The sequence below is a fragment of the Callithrix jacchus genome, chromosome 5 (genome assembly GCF_049354715.1).
Source record: "Callithrix jacchus isolate 240 chromosome 5, calJac240_pri, whole genome shotgun sequence".
NCBI classification, from domain to species: Eukaryota; Metazoa; Chordata; class Mammalia; order Primates; family Cebidae; genus Callithrix; species Callithrix jacchus.
In genome coordinates this window covers 67,557,021-67,568,322 of record NC_133506.1, presented here as the reverse complement: position 1 = coordinate 67,568,322, position 11,302 = coordinate 67,557,021, and the positions used below count along the sequence as shown (strand labels likewise).

General features: G+C 60.9%; 1 protein-coding gene across 7 annotated transcripts in view; it reads left to right on the top strand.

Moving 5' to 3' along the window:
- The first annotated feature begins 220 nt into the window (after nucleotides 1-220).
- The window catches only part of CAMKK1 (calcium/calmodulin dependent protein kinase kinase 1), a 32,596-nt gene continuing 21,514 nt past the window's right edge, over nucleotides 221-11,302 (top strand). For 4 of the 7 annotated variants that reach the window (XM_035299490.3, XM_035299487.3, XM_035299492.3 and 1 more), the window contains exons 1-7: nucleotides 575-689; nucleotides 7,701-8,104; nucleotides 8,933-8,980; nucleotides 9,415-9,468; nucleotides 10,180-10,231; nucleotides 10,484-10,617; nucleotides 11,054-11,090. In XM_035299490.3, the coding sequence (XP_035155381.1) occupies nucleotides 7,745-8,104; nucleotides 8,933-8,980; nucleotides 9,415-9,468; nucleotides 10,180-10,231; nucleotides 10,484-10,617; nucleotides 11,054-11,090 (685 nt within the window). In that variant the 5' untranslated portion in view covers nucleotides 575-689; nucleotides 7,701-7,744. Of the gene's footprint in view, nucleotides 390-574; nucleotides 690-7,700; nucleotides 8,105-8,932; nucleotides 8,981-9,414; nucleotides 9,469-10,179; nucleotides 10,232-10,483; nucleotides 10,618-11,053; nucleotides 11,091-11,302 lie in introns of those variants that run through there. The other 3 variants (XM_035299491.3, XM_035299489.3, XM_078372522.1) reach the window with 1 other exon arrangement.

Here is an 11,302-nt window from a genome sequence, read left to right as displayed (position 1 = left end):
TGGAGGCAGAATCCCCAGGAACAGCCAAGGGGAAGGTCACCATGCCCTGTTGAGTTCCCGCCATTCCCTGGGACCCCGCTAGGCCAACCTGTCGCCTGCTCCCCGAGCCACCACTTCGCTCTATGCTGAACCACCTCTCAGCCTCCCTGCTCCCGCCCCGCAGCAGCTACACTCTAGACCTGCCATTCAAGGCCTTCCTCCCGGGCCTCGCCCCTCCCTCGCACGCACCGCGCCTAGCCCGGGAGGGAGGGACGCCCTGACTCCCGCAGGCCGGGATGGGGGCGCAAAGGGTCTGGCTAGGAAGCCACGTGCCCTGCAGGCTCAGGTGAAGGGCCTGCGCCGCGGCCAGGAGGGACTTCGGGGGCCCCGGACGCCAGGGGCGTGGCGAGGTAGGCCCAGAGCAGGGAAGGGAGCGCCCCTCCCGCGCCGCCCGCCGCGATCCCCGAGTCCAGGAGGGGGCGGGAGTCCCGGGCTCTGATTGGACGGCGCTAGCGGGGCCGTTCGGCCCGACCAATTAGCGTGAGTCGGGCGCGACGGTGGGCGGGGCGGCGAGCGGCGCCCGCAGGCTGAGCTTGAGGAGCCGGGCCCCGGCTAGGTGGCCGGGCGCGGCGGGGCGGGGCGGGGCCGGCGCGCAGCGGGAGCGGGCCGGGCCGCCCGCCGGGCCGCGGAAACTGTCGCCCGGTGCTCAGGTAGGGATCGGCGGGGAGGGGACGCGGGCCGGGAGCTGGAGGACGAACGCCGTGACACCTGCCCCCAGCCTGCCCGGAGAGGGGCGTCTGCGGGGAAGCGAGCGTGCATCTGGCGCGGGTGGAGACCTTCCCCTTCTGTCTGCGGGGCCGGTTTGTGCCCCGCGGAGTCGGCTTGAGTCTGCGCCGGCCGCCGGGATCGCATCGCTGCGGGCGCCACGCCGCCTGCGTTCTTCCCCCGCGCCTGTCTGCGGACAGCATCCCTCCCGGACGCACCATCTCCCGCTCCCGGGAGGGTGGGTGGAGGCCGCGTCTGTGCGGAGTGGGCCCGGCCCGGGGCACCCACGTGCGGCTCTCCGCGGAGCGCTCCTCCCACGGTCCTCCCGAGCGTCTTCCTGCGGGAGCCCGGGGCGAGGTGGGAGATGAATGGGGCGGCGGCGGCGTGCGGCGCGGGCTGCGCGGAGTGCGGCGCGGGCTGCGCGGAGTGCTGCCCAGGCCGGGGCGCGAGGGGGCGGCAGAGGCGGGCGCTGCGGCTCCGGGGCCCGGGAGGCGCAGGGCTGGCGGCTGCGGGGGCGGGGGGGGGCGCCCACGTGCGCGGGGACCTGCGTGTGCTGTTTGGAGGCGGGCGTGCGTGTGTCACGTGGACGGGGGAGTGTGCCTGTGTCTGCGTGGGGGTACCAGGACAGGATGGAGTGGTGTGTGAGGGCGGGTCACGCGGACAAGGGCGTGTGCCTGTCCCGGGAGGGGGTGTGCGCGTCTGGAGGGCGGTACAGGGCCGTGCAGAGAAGCGGTGTCACAGGCCACAGCACCGTGCCTTGGTGGAGTCCACGGGGACGGCACAGGAGTGTGGGAGGGGCACACAGCTGGTGCACTGGAGGATCCCAAGGACGCGGCACCAGCCTCCCCAAGCCCTGCGCTCCTTCCTCTAATACTTACAAATTGACCCCCAACTTCATCACAGGCACACACACTCTGGGGACGCTTCGCCTCCTCCTTGGTCTCCCACCGTCCCCCATAGCAGCCATGGCAGTCGATTTAAAGCTCACCTAGCTGAGGCATTCCCCTGCCAACAATCTCCCCCTGGCTTGGGGGGTTCCTGGGCTCTGTCTACCACACTGCCCCCACCCCCAAACCAAGCCCCAAGTCCCAACCAGGAAATGACTCTGTTTGTGCACAGTGTGAACTTCCACCCTCTCTTCCTCCTGAAACCCTACTCAGTGCTCAGATAAGAGCTTAGTGCCACCTCCTCCAGGAAGCCATCCCCGAGGCCAGCACAGTGAATGAGGGGCTTTCTCTCCAGATGTCACTCCTCATGTAATCAGGTGCCCCTGATGTGTGGAAGACTCCACTCCAGCCACATCAGGGAGGCCCCCCTGCTGTTCTTCACACGGAGCAAGCACTGTCCCCTCACGGCCTTTGCACCCACGGGGCCCTGCGCCTGAAACGCTCTTCCCCAGATAGCCAGGCTGCCTGTTCCTCCTTCCTTCCTTTGGGCGTCTGCTCAAATCCTGCACCGCAAAGGCCTTCCTGAAGCACACTGTACCAGCAGCATCTCCCAGCCCCCTTCTCCTGATCCTTCTTACTCTGCTGTGTTTTGCTCCACTGTATGTACCACCTCACATATCCTATCTGAATTACTCACTGGCTTTCTTGTTTGTTGCTTCTTGCCCCCAGAATCAATTAAACTGTATGAGAGTAGAGACTGTCTTTCTGGTTCGCTGCTGTGTCTCCCCACACCTCGCACAGAGCCTGGCAGGCATCCAGCAGGTGCTCGCAGACTACTTGGATTTGCATCCCAGGCGTCCATGGCCCTGCCCCCTAGCCTGTGACCCCCTGCCCCTGGTCTGAGGCCAATTCTGCTCCTCTGTCCCTGACATTCCAAGTTCCTGGAAGGCCAGGTCTGGGAGAACTGTCCCCACATTTGCATGTTAGAAATCCTCCCTCTAGCACCTGGTGTGGAGGAGGGGGTAGGGTGGGGTGGAGGTGTGAGCCTGGGGTCGGGGAAGATACACGTGGCAGGAAAGGAAGTGGGGTCGGAATCTGGACTTTCTAAGGGGTTTGACTTGGTGAGTTCACTCAGCCAGTAGCAGGGCGATGAGGGAGGCTCTCAGAAGAGGCGAGGTCTGGCTGTCCTCCAGGCAGCAGAGGAGAGGGAGGCGTGTTCCTGGCAGAAGGCACAGCTTGTACAGGGGCCTGGCAGCAGGACAGAATCTGCAGTTGGGGCAGCCGTGGTGTGGCTGGGTGGAGAGTGAGTGTGGGGTGGGAGCGAGGATGGGCTGCAGGGAGAGGCCAAGTGACAAGGAGGGCTCCTGGATTGTTGGCCTGGGTCAGGAAAGAATGGGGAGGGTGCAGCACCCATCTTGGCAACGGAGACAGGAGGATGAGCAGCTTCAGGGAAGATGCTGAGTTGAACGGGGCCCTGTTGGATCCGAGCTGCTTGTGGAGGGGGAGGAGGCAGCTGGCTGGAAAGAGTGAGGCTGGAGCACAGACCTGGTGTGGAGGATGAGGATGGGCAGAGGTGGAGGATGGGGCCTGGAGACTGTCAGCCTCCTCGGGTGGGCCAGGACGATGTGCCGGGGTAGCTGTGCTGAGTCAGGCACAGAGGGCTCCCCGGGGATGGTGGGAGCGGGCGTCCTCACAGCAGGAGTCGTCAAGCATGACTTGGCACAGACGCCTGGGCCTCCCTCAAGGGGACTGAGTCATCCCAGGTGGGGGCGGGAGCTGCGGAGGGTACCCATTGCCAGGGCCATCCAGACACTCATCGGGATCATAAACACGGCTCCAGTGAGGCGGCCCGGGGATGTCAGGGCCACCTTCTGTGTCTGGCCTGGGTGGCTGCCACCTCTGTGGCTGTCCCTTCTGGTGGGTCCTCAGCTGGTCAGGGCTCTCCATCCTTTTACCTGGACATAGCTAGTCCCCTGCCTCAGCCTTTCAGAGCTCGGAATGAGGCCTGACCAGGGCCTGAAGTCCTCCCAGGCAGAGCTGCTTGAACCCGAGAGGATGGCTGCAGGGTCTGCCTGCTCTGCCCTGCTCTGGAACTCCTTTGAGGGATGCAGCTGCATGGGGCATGTCCTGAGAGGCCAGGCCAAGCAGGCATCTGGAGCCAGGGGCCCACGTTCCTTGGGAGTGGCCAGATACTTGTGGGATGAGGCACAGCCTGGGAGGAGAAACCTGGTGGGAAGGCGGGGTATATGTCAGGCCGTCTTGGACCCGGGGGCAGAGGTGGGGTTGTACCTTGTACATCAAGGCTCTCTTGGCTTCCAGACACGGACACATCCGAGCCCCACAGTGCCCTGGCACAAGCTACTTCCGTGTCCACAGCTCATTCTGTTCTTTCTGTAGACCTGGGAGCTGGCAGGACGACGACCATTTGTTTCATTCACATATTAGGAAACTGAGGCTCCGGGAGGCACAGTGACTTGTCCAAGGCAGTGGACCCCCAGTCTGGGAGGACAGGACTGGAGTATTTTTCTCAAAGAGGGAGGGCTTGAGTCTGGCCATTCATGGCTGCAGGATTGTGCCAGTGCCTAGGGAGCCCCTGTGCCCATGGGAATCCTTGCTGTCATGGGCCTGGGTCCCAGCCTGGCTGTTCATCTCTCTGTTTGCCCACATGGCCCTAGTTATCCACTGAATTAGTTTCTACAAAGCGTCTACTGAGGCCTGAGCTTGGGAAGGGCCTGAGACACCCCCTGTGTGAGCCCCTGATGGGCCTGGGTTTCTGCCTGGGGCACAGAACCCCATGCAGCAGGCAGTGCCAGGCTGGTAGCACCAGTGACTGTGAGGAAAGTCCAGATATGAGCTCTGGGATCAGGGCCCCTGGGGAGGCCACCCTCACCCTGGGCACTGGTCTGTGGAGACCCGCAGGCACACAGGCGCATGCCCACACCTGCATACACACATCGCACTCCTGTGTGTGGACCCACAACACACGCAGATACATGCCACCACTCCAGGCCCACAGCCTGCATGTACGTATTCTCTCCTGTGTGAACGCACGCCCCCACATGCACCGCAGTGCCGCCAGGCCCTGTCTCTCAGACACGCAGCAGGAACCTCGGGCCTCCCTGGCCACCGCCTCCCTCGCAGATGCGCTTAGTCACCTGAACTTGATCCAGGTGGGAGGGAGGGAGGGAGAGCCTGACGTCAGCCCTCGAAGCTGCCTTCCACCACCCGCGCATCCATCTGGGCCACTGCGTGTCCCAAGCAATCACCACAGCCGCAGCACAACAACAACTCACTTTTACAGGACCCCTTAGTGGCAGGTCCTGGTCTCTCTCACAACGTGTGGTGAGGGGAAACCCCATTGCAGGTGAGAAAAACCCAGGGCACAGAGGCGAAGCCACCTGATCAGGACCCCCAGCCAGGAAAGGGTACAGCCTGGCTGCCTGGCTTCAGAGCCAGGGCATCAAACTGGGTAGCCGCGCTCAGGCTGGGACAGGAGCCTTCTGCCCCGACCTGCTGGACAGCCCCAGCTCCATCCCTATCCCCATCCCCTCCGGCTGCTGGGCCTCACTCTACCTAAGAAAAGGGGGGAATGGTGTTAAAGGGTGAAAGAGGATGGCCTCTTGCTGGAATGGCAACCTTAGGAAAATCAGAGGCAAGTTGTATTGGCCCAGGCAGCTATGGCCTCTGCCTGTGGTGGCTCTGAGTCCCATGGTCCCTGCTCCAGCCAAAGAGCAGGAGCTCCTGATCTGCAGTTCATTCTCCTCTGTGTGCTACAGCCCGAGGCTGGCTAGGGTTCCGTCTCTGAGGCTGCTTTCTCATCTGTCTAATGGGGACAGGGCTGTCACGGTCACTATGGCAACCACTCATTTCTTCAACAAATATTTATCCGGTTCCTATTACACGCCAGGCACTGGTGATCTTTTGGAGACAAGGCAGACAAGAGCCCTAATCTCAAAGCTTACATTCAGGAGGGAAGACAAGGCTTGCGCTTACATTCAGGAGGGAAGACAAGGCTTTCAGGGTGAGGGGACTGGGTAGAGGGCTAGGCCACATGCTGGGAGGAGCCTGGCGGGAGGGCACTTCCCTGCTTTGGATTCCTCCTCCCTACCCCATGCATCTGCTTTCCAAGGTCTCCCCAAGCTCCAGCCCCACTCCCTGTCCCTCTCACCTCCTCCAGGGATTCCTCCCTGTGCCACAGCCCCATTCCCTGTCCTTCTCACCTACTCCAGGGAACCCTCCCGTGCCGCAGTCCAACTCCCTGCTCCTCTCACCTCCTCCGGGGAGTCCTCCCCGTGCCGCAGTCCTACTCCTTGTCCCTCTTACCTCCTCCAGGGAGCCCTCCCAGTGCCACAGTCCCACTCCCTGTCCCTCTCACCTCCTCCAGGGAGGCCTGATTGATGTTCCAGCCCCACCGCTTCCCTCTCATTCCTCTGGGTCCAGCTTCCATGCCGTTTCCTGTTCCTGGTGTGGACCCCTCCCTCTTCCTTTCTCCGTGTCAGCATCAGCCCCACTACCTCTAGACTTCCACTCTGTCAACATGCTGCGTGCCAGGCACAGGGGTCTGGACCACACCCTCACCCACAGTCTACCTCCAAACCCTGCTGTGAGGCTGGGGAATCTGGAAGGTATGGAATCCCTATGACAAGTCAAGAGACCAGGTCTCAGAATTGGGAAGGAGCTTGTCTGGGGCCCCTGGTAAGTCAGCAGGCAGGACTGGAACCCGGCCCTGGCTCCTCAGTGGCCAGCCCTGCCTCGCTGACATCTGTCAAAGCAAGGGCATGGGGAACGCAGGGTGACAGGCGCATCGCTCCCTGAGACCCATGTTCTCAGTCACTGTGTGGGTCCAGAGGAAGTTACCAGCAGACAGGAAGGATGGAGGGTCAGGAGTCCATCACTTCCTTCTCCTGAGAAGATGCGGAGTCCAGTGCAAGCAGGGGTGGGGCATCAGCTTGGGTGCGGCCAGCGCTCTGCCAGCCTGGGACAGGGCCGGGGGTCTCAGGCTGAGTGTCAGGGTGCAGTCCAGGCTCAGGGCATAGCCCAGGGTCATGGCTGAAGGTGAGGGCTGGGCGTCACCTCCCTGATGTTTGAGCCACCACACAGCGACTTTGAGAACATGGATGTCAGGGTGTCCTGTCTCTGTATTACCCCTCAGTCCCCTCATTCCCCTCATTCCCATCCCCTTGCTTTTTTTTGAGATGGAGTCTTGCTCTGTTGCCCAGCGCAGTGGCACGATCTCAGCTCACTGCAACCTCTGCCTCCTGGGTTCAAGTGATTCTCCTGCCTCTGCCTCCCTCAGCTGGGATTACAGGTGTGTGCCACCACCTGTAATTTTTGTATTTTTAGTAGAGACAGGATTTTGCCATGTTGGCCAGGTTGGTCTCGAACTCCTGACCTCAGGTGATCTGCCTGCTTCCTCCTCCCAAAGTACTGGGATTACAAGCGTGAGCCACCCCTCGAGGCCCATCCTTTTGCTTTAACAGGTATCAATGAGGCAGGGCCAGCTGGAGTCAGGAGCCCCAGGGAAGTCTTCCTGGAAGCAGTGAGAAGGGTGGGGATAGGAGGCTGCAACATCAGGGAGGCCTCCCTGGAAGAGGCGGGTGGGTCTGCAGCACCAGCACAGCTTCCGAGTTGCTAGTGCCTAGCTCTGTGGTCCAGGGTCAGGACTCAGGACTCACAGGACTGCATGCCTTGCTGGGGCTGAGCCAACCCTGGGTTCTGCTCCTCCAGTGCTGCTGGGCCTCCAGGCTTCTGCCCCTGTCTGTCCTGATCCCAGAGTATCAGGTTCTCTCTGCTTCCCTGTGAAGCCAGCAGGCAGAGGTGACTGCCTATTACCGGTGGGGAGACTGAGGCCTGGAGGGCTGGCATACAGCAGAAGCGGATGTGAATTCCCTCAGTTCATAGGGACAGACTTGAGTCGGGGTGTTGGCACTCCTGGTAGAGGGAGCAGCCAACGCAGAGGCAAGGAGGTGGGAGCCAGGGGGCTGTGGCCACGGGAGGAAGGGGGGAACTCCTTACTCAGCAGCCAGCCTGACATCCAGGAGTGAAGGCTTCTCTGTCCTCTTTTCTCAGGTTTCCAGCAAGGCTACTCAGAAGACCCCCACTTGACTGAAGCAATGGAGGGCGGCCCAGCTGTCTGCTGCCAGGATCCTCGGGCAGAGCTGGTAGAACGGGTAGCAGCCATTGATGTTACCCACTTGGAAGAAGCAAATTGTAGCCCAGAGCCCACTAGAAACGGTGTGGACCCTCCACCACGGGCTAGAGCCACCTCTGTCATCCCTGGTAGTGCTTCAAGACTGCTCCCAGCCCGGCCTAGCCTCTCGGCTCGGAAGCTTTCCCTGCAGGAGCGGCCGGCAGGAAGCTATCTGGGGGCACAGGCTGGGCCTTATGCCACGGGGCCTGCCAGCCACGTCTTCCCACGGGCCTGGCGGAGGCCTACTGTCGAGTCTCATCACGTGGCCATCTCAGATGCAGAGGTTGGTGGCAGAGGCCCTCAGTAGACTGCAGTGAAAACTCTTTTCTGTCCCTCTCTGTGTCACACAGCTATTTAGCTTTGGTTTGCATACCCTCAGAGCTGGGGAGATCACTACCTAACAATGCAGCCTCTTCCCACCCAGGGGAGCTCCAGCTGAGCCAAAGGCTGCCATTCCCACCCCCAGCCCAGGCCTAGGACATAGGTCTCTCCCTTGTCCCCTGTGTCATCCTCTTAGAGGTTTGAAGATAGATGCCATGTCCTCCCTGCTTCCTCACTCTTCCCCAGCTTGCCCTCCTCACTTCTAATTCTGCCTCTTAGAATCCACTCTGACTCCGAAGTGGCCTGCCTGCTTCCTGCCTCTGGCTTCCACTGGAGTTCTTGCCACTTAGGTCTGAAAGTGAACTCGGGTTCTAAGCAGTCTACAGAGCTGGACTCCGTCAGGGGCTGAGCTTTCTGTGCCTGAACCCAGCCTCTCAGCCTCTGCCCAGGGCTCCTCATCTTGTTTTTGGAGTCTAGACTTTCTCATTCAGCTGCTTCTGGAAATAGTAGCTCATGGGTTTCTCATGGAATGGGGTCTCCCAGACTCCAGAATCCAGATGGGAATTGCTGCGTTTTCCTGTCATGTGTTCAAATATGAGCCACATCTTTTTATCACATACGGGGGTGATAGCACCACTGACTTCCCCATGCAGACTCAGAAACTTCGTGTGACCTGGGGGTCTGGGAATGAGGGGCCTGTGGCCGGGATTGGGCACTAGACGGGCTCTGAGGTAGGAGCAGGGTTGCTTCTGGATCCAGCTTGACCTTATGCTTACTCTTCCTCCTACAGGACTGTGTTCAGCTGAACCAGTACAAGCTGCAGAGTGAGATTGGCAAGGTGGGACGGGGTAGGCTGGATCAGTGCAGGCTCCGGGATCCTCTGCTTGGCACTGGCCCTTCTGTGTGGGAGGGAATGGGAGGCAGAGCCAGGCAGGTCCTAGCCTGGGGGTGAGGACAGTGTAGTGCCCTGTAGGTACCCAGGTACCCAGGGGGAGGGTGGAATATGTCTCCTGAGTCCCGACTCCTCAGAGCTCTTGACAGTTGACAAGGAGGGACTGAGGGAGGCATGGAGCTGTGTTGAGCCAAGCAGGGGCAGTTAGCAGGGCACAGGAGTCCCCTCCTTCTGCTACAATATATACCCATAAGCAAGCTGGTGGTGAGAGGTGTACATGGGGGGCAGGAGAGACCAGAGCCGCTCAGGCTCCCCACTTCCCGAGCTGGTCCTAGGAGGGATTGCCTGTCCAGGTGGGGCTGACTGCTGCCTGTCTGCAGGGTGCCTATGGTGTGGTGAGGCTGGCCTACAACGAAAGTGAAGACAGACACTATGTGAGTCTGGGGATAGGAGGGAGGCATTGTCCAAGCTGGGCCCTAGAAGCCTGAAGGGTGGGGCAGGAGTGTACGTAGGAGAGAGCGGACAGGGCTGCCCAGGAGTGAGCTCCCTGTCCCTAGGGGCATGCAAAGGAGTGAGATTCCTAACCCTGGGGATATCCAAGCAGAGGCTGGATTCCTCCTAGGGGAGAGTTCCAGAAAGGGTTGCTGGGGGAGTAAGGGGAAGGCCCAGACATAGCTATGGTCACCCTCAAAACCCGCATGACACATGCCTGGGCCATGACCTCAGGCTGCAGCAGATGCCCAGTCAGTGTGTGTCTCTGGGCCTCAGTCCACACGTCCTAGCCTGTTCTAGCCCCTGGTGGCTGCACACTAGTGAAGGTTCTTTTTTTTTTAGACAGCGTCTCACTCAGTCACCAGGCTGGAGTGCAATGGCGTGATCTCAAAACCTCCAAAACCTCCGCCGTCTGGGTTCAAGTGATTGTCCTACCTCAGCCTCCTGAGTAGGTGGGATTATAGGCAGGCACCACCACGCCCAGCTAATTTTTTGTATTTTTAGTAGAGATGGGGTTTCTCTATGTTGGTCGGGCTGGTCTCGAACTTCTGACCTCAGGTGATCTGCCCGCCTCGGCCTCCCACAGTGCTGGGATTATAAGCGTGAGCCCCAGGCCTGGCACACTAGTGACATTTCTGTCCCTCCTTCCTTAGGCAATGAAAGTCCTTTCCAAAAAGAAGTTACTGAAGCAATATGGCTTTCCACGTATGTATCTTCTGGTCTGCCCTGGGTGCTCCTAGCCTGAGTGGCAGAGGAGGAGGAGACCTCAGTCCTGAGCTAGTTTTGGCTGGGGATGGAGTAGAGAGGGAGACAGCCTGGGCAAAGGCTGGCGGAGGGAATGTGCTCGGGGGTTGGGACATGACCGCAGTTGTACAGACTCTTGCTGGAGGCTGGCTTTGGGCCACGGTGAGGCCGAGCTGTCTGGGGCAGGTGTTTGAGTTCCCTCCCTGGTCACAGGTCGCCCTCCCCCAAGAGGGTCCCAGGCTGCCCGGGGAGGACCTGCCAAGCAGCTGCTGCCCTTGGAGCGGGTGTACCAGGAAATTGCCATCCTGAAGAAGCTGGACCATGTGAATGTAGTCAAACTGATTGAGGTAGGGGGCGGGGGTGAGCCAGTGGGAGCCGGCGCCTGAGTCTCACTTCTGGGGCTGGGGAGCCCCTACCATAGACCCAGGGGTCTTGCCAAAGGAGCAGATGTGGCTGAGGCTTCTGAGGACAGGGCCAGACTTGGGGTGGGGCTGCAGGGAGGCTTTGGGGGTCCAGCCTGGTCAGGGGTGTTCCCCAGTTCCCACAGAGGGTGAGGGGCTGCCCCAGAGGCAAGAAGTGAGCCCCTCGATGCAGCAAGAGGGGAGAAGGGCTGGATGCCAGGCTGGGGGCCAGTGATTTCTGAGGCTCCATCATCTGGCACCTGTATACTCCTGCTCCATCGTCTGGGGGGTTGCAGTGGATACTGAGGGTTCTGGGGCTGGCCTGGGACCCCAACCCCATGCCTCCTCAAGCCCCCTCGCCATGTCTGCTCCCTCTGACCAGGTCCTGGATGACCCAGCTGAGGACAATCTCTATTTGGGTGAGTAACCCAGCTTGTTCCCACAGCAGCTCACCCTGGGCTGGTCCGAGGGCTCCCTTGGGACATGCATGAGCTTCGGGTGGGCGGCGTGAAGGCACTGACCTCCTGGGAACAGAAGAGAAATACTTGTTCTGAAGCCCCAGTGTCCCTTGCCCGGCCCTGCAGAACCAGGCCCAGAATACCCAGTTAGACGCACCAGATATTCCCAAGCC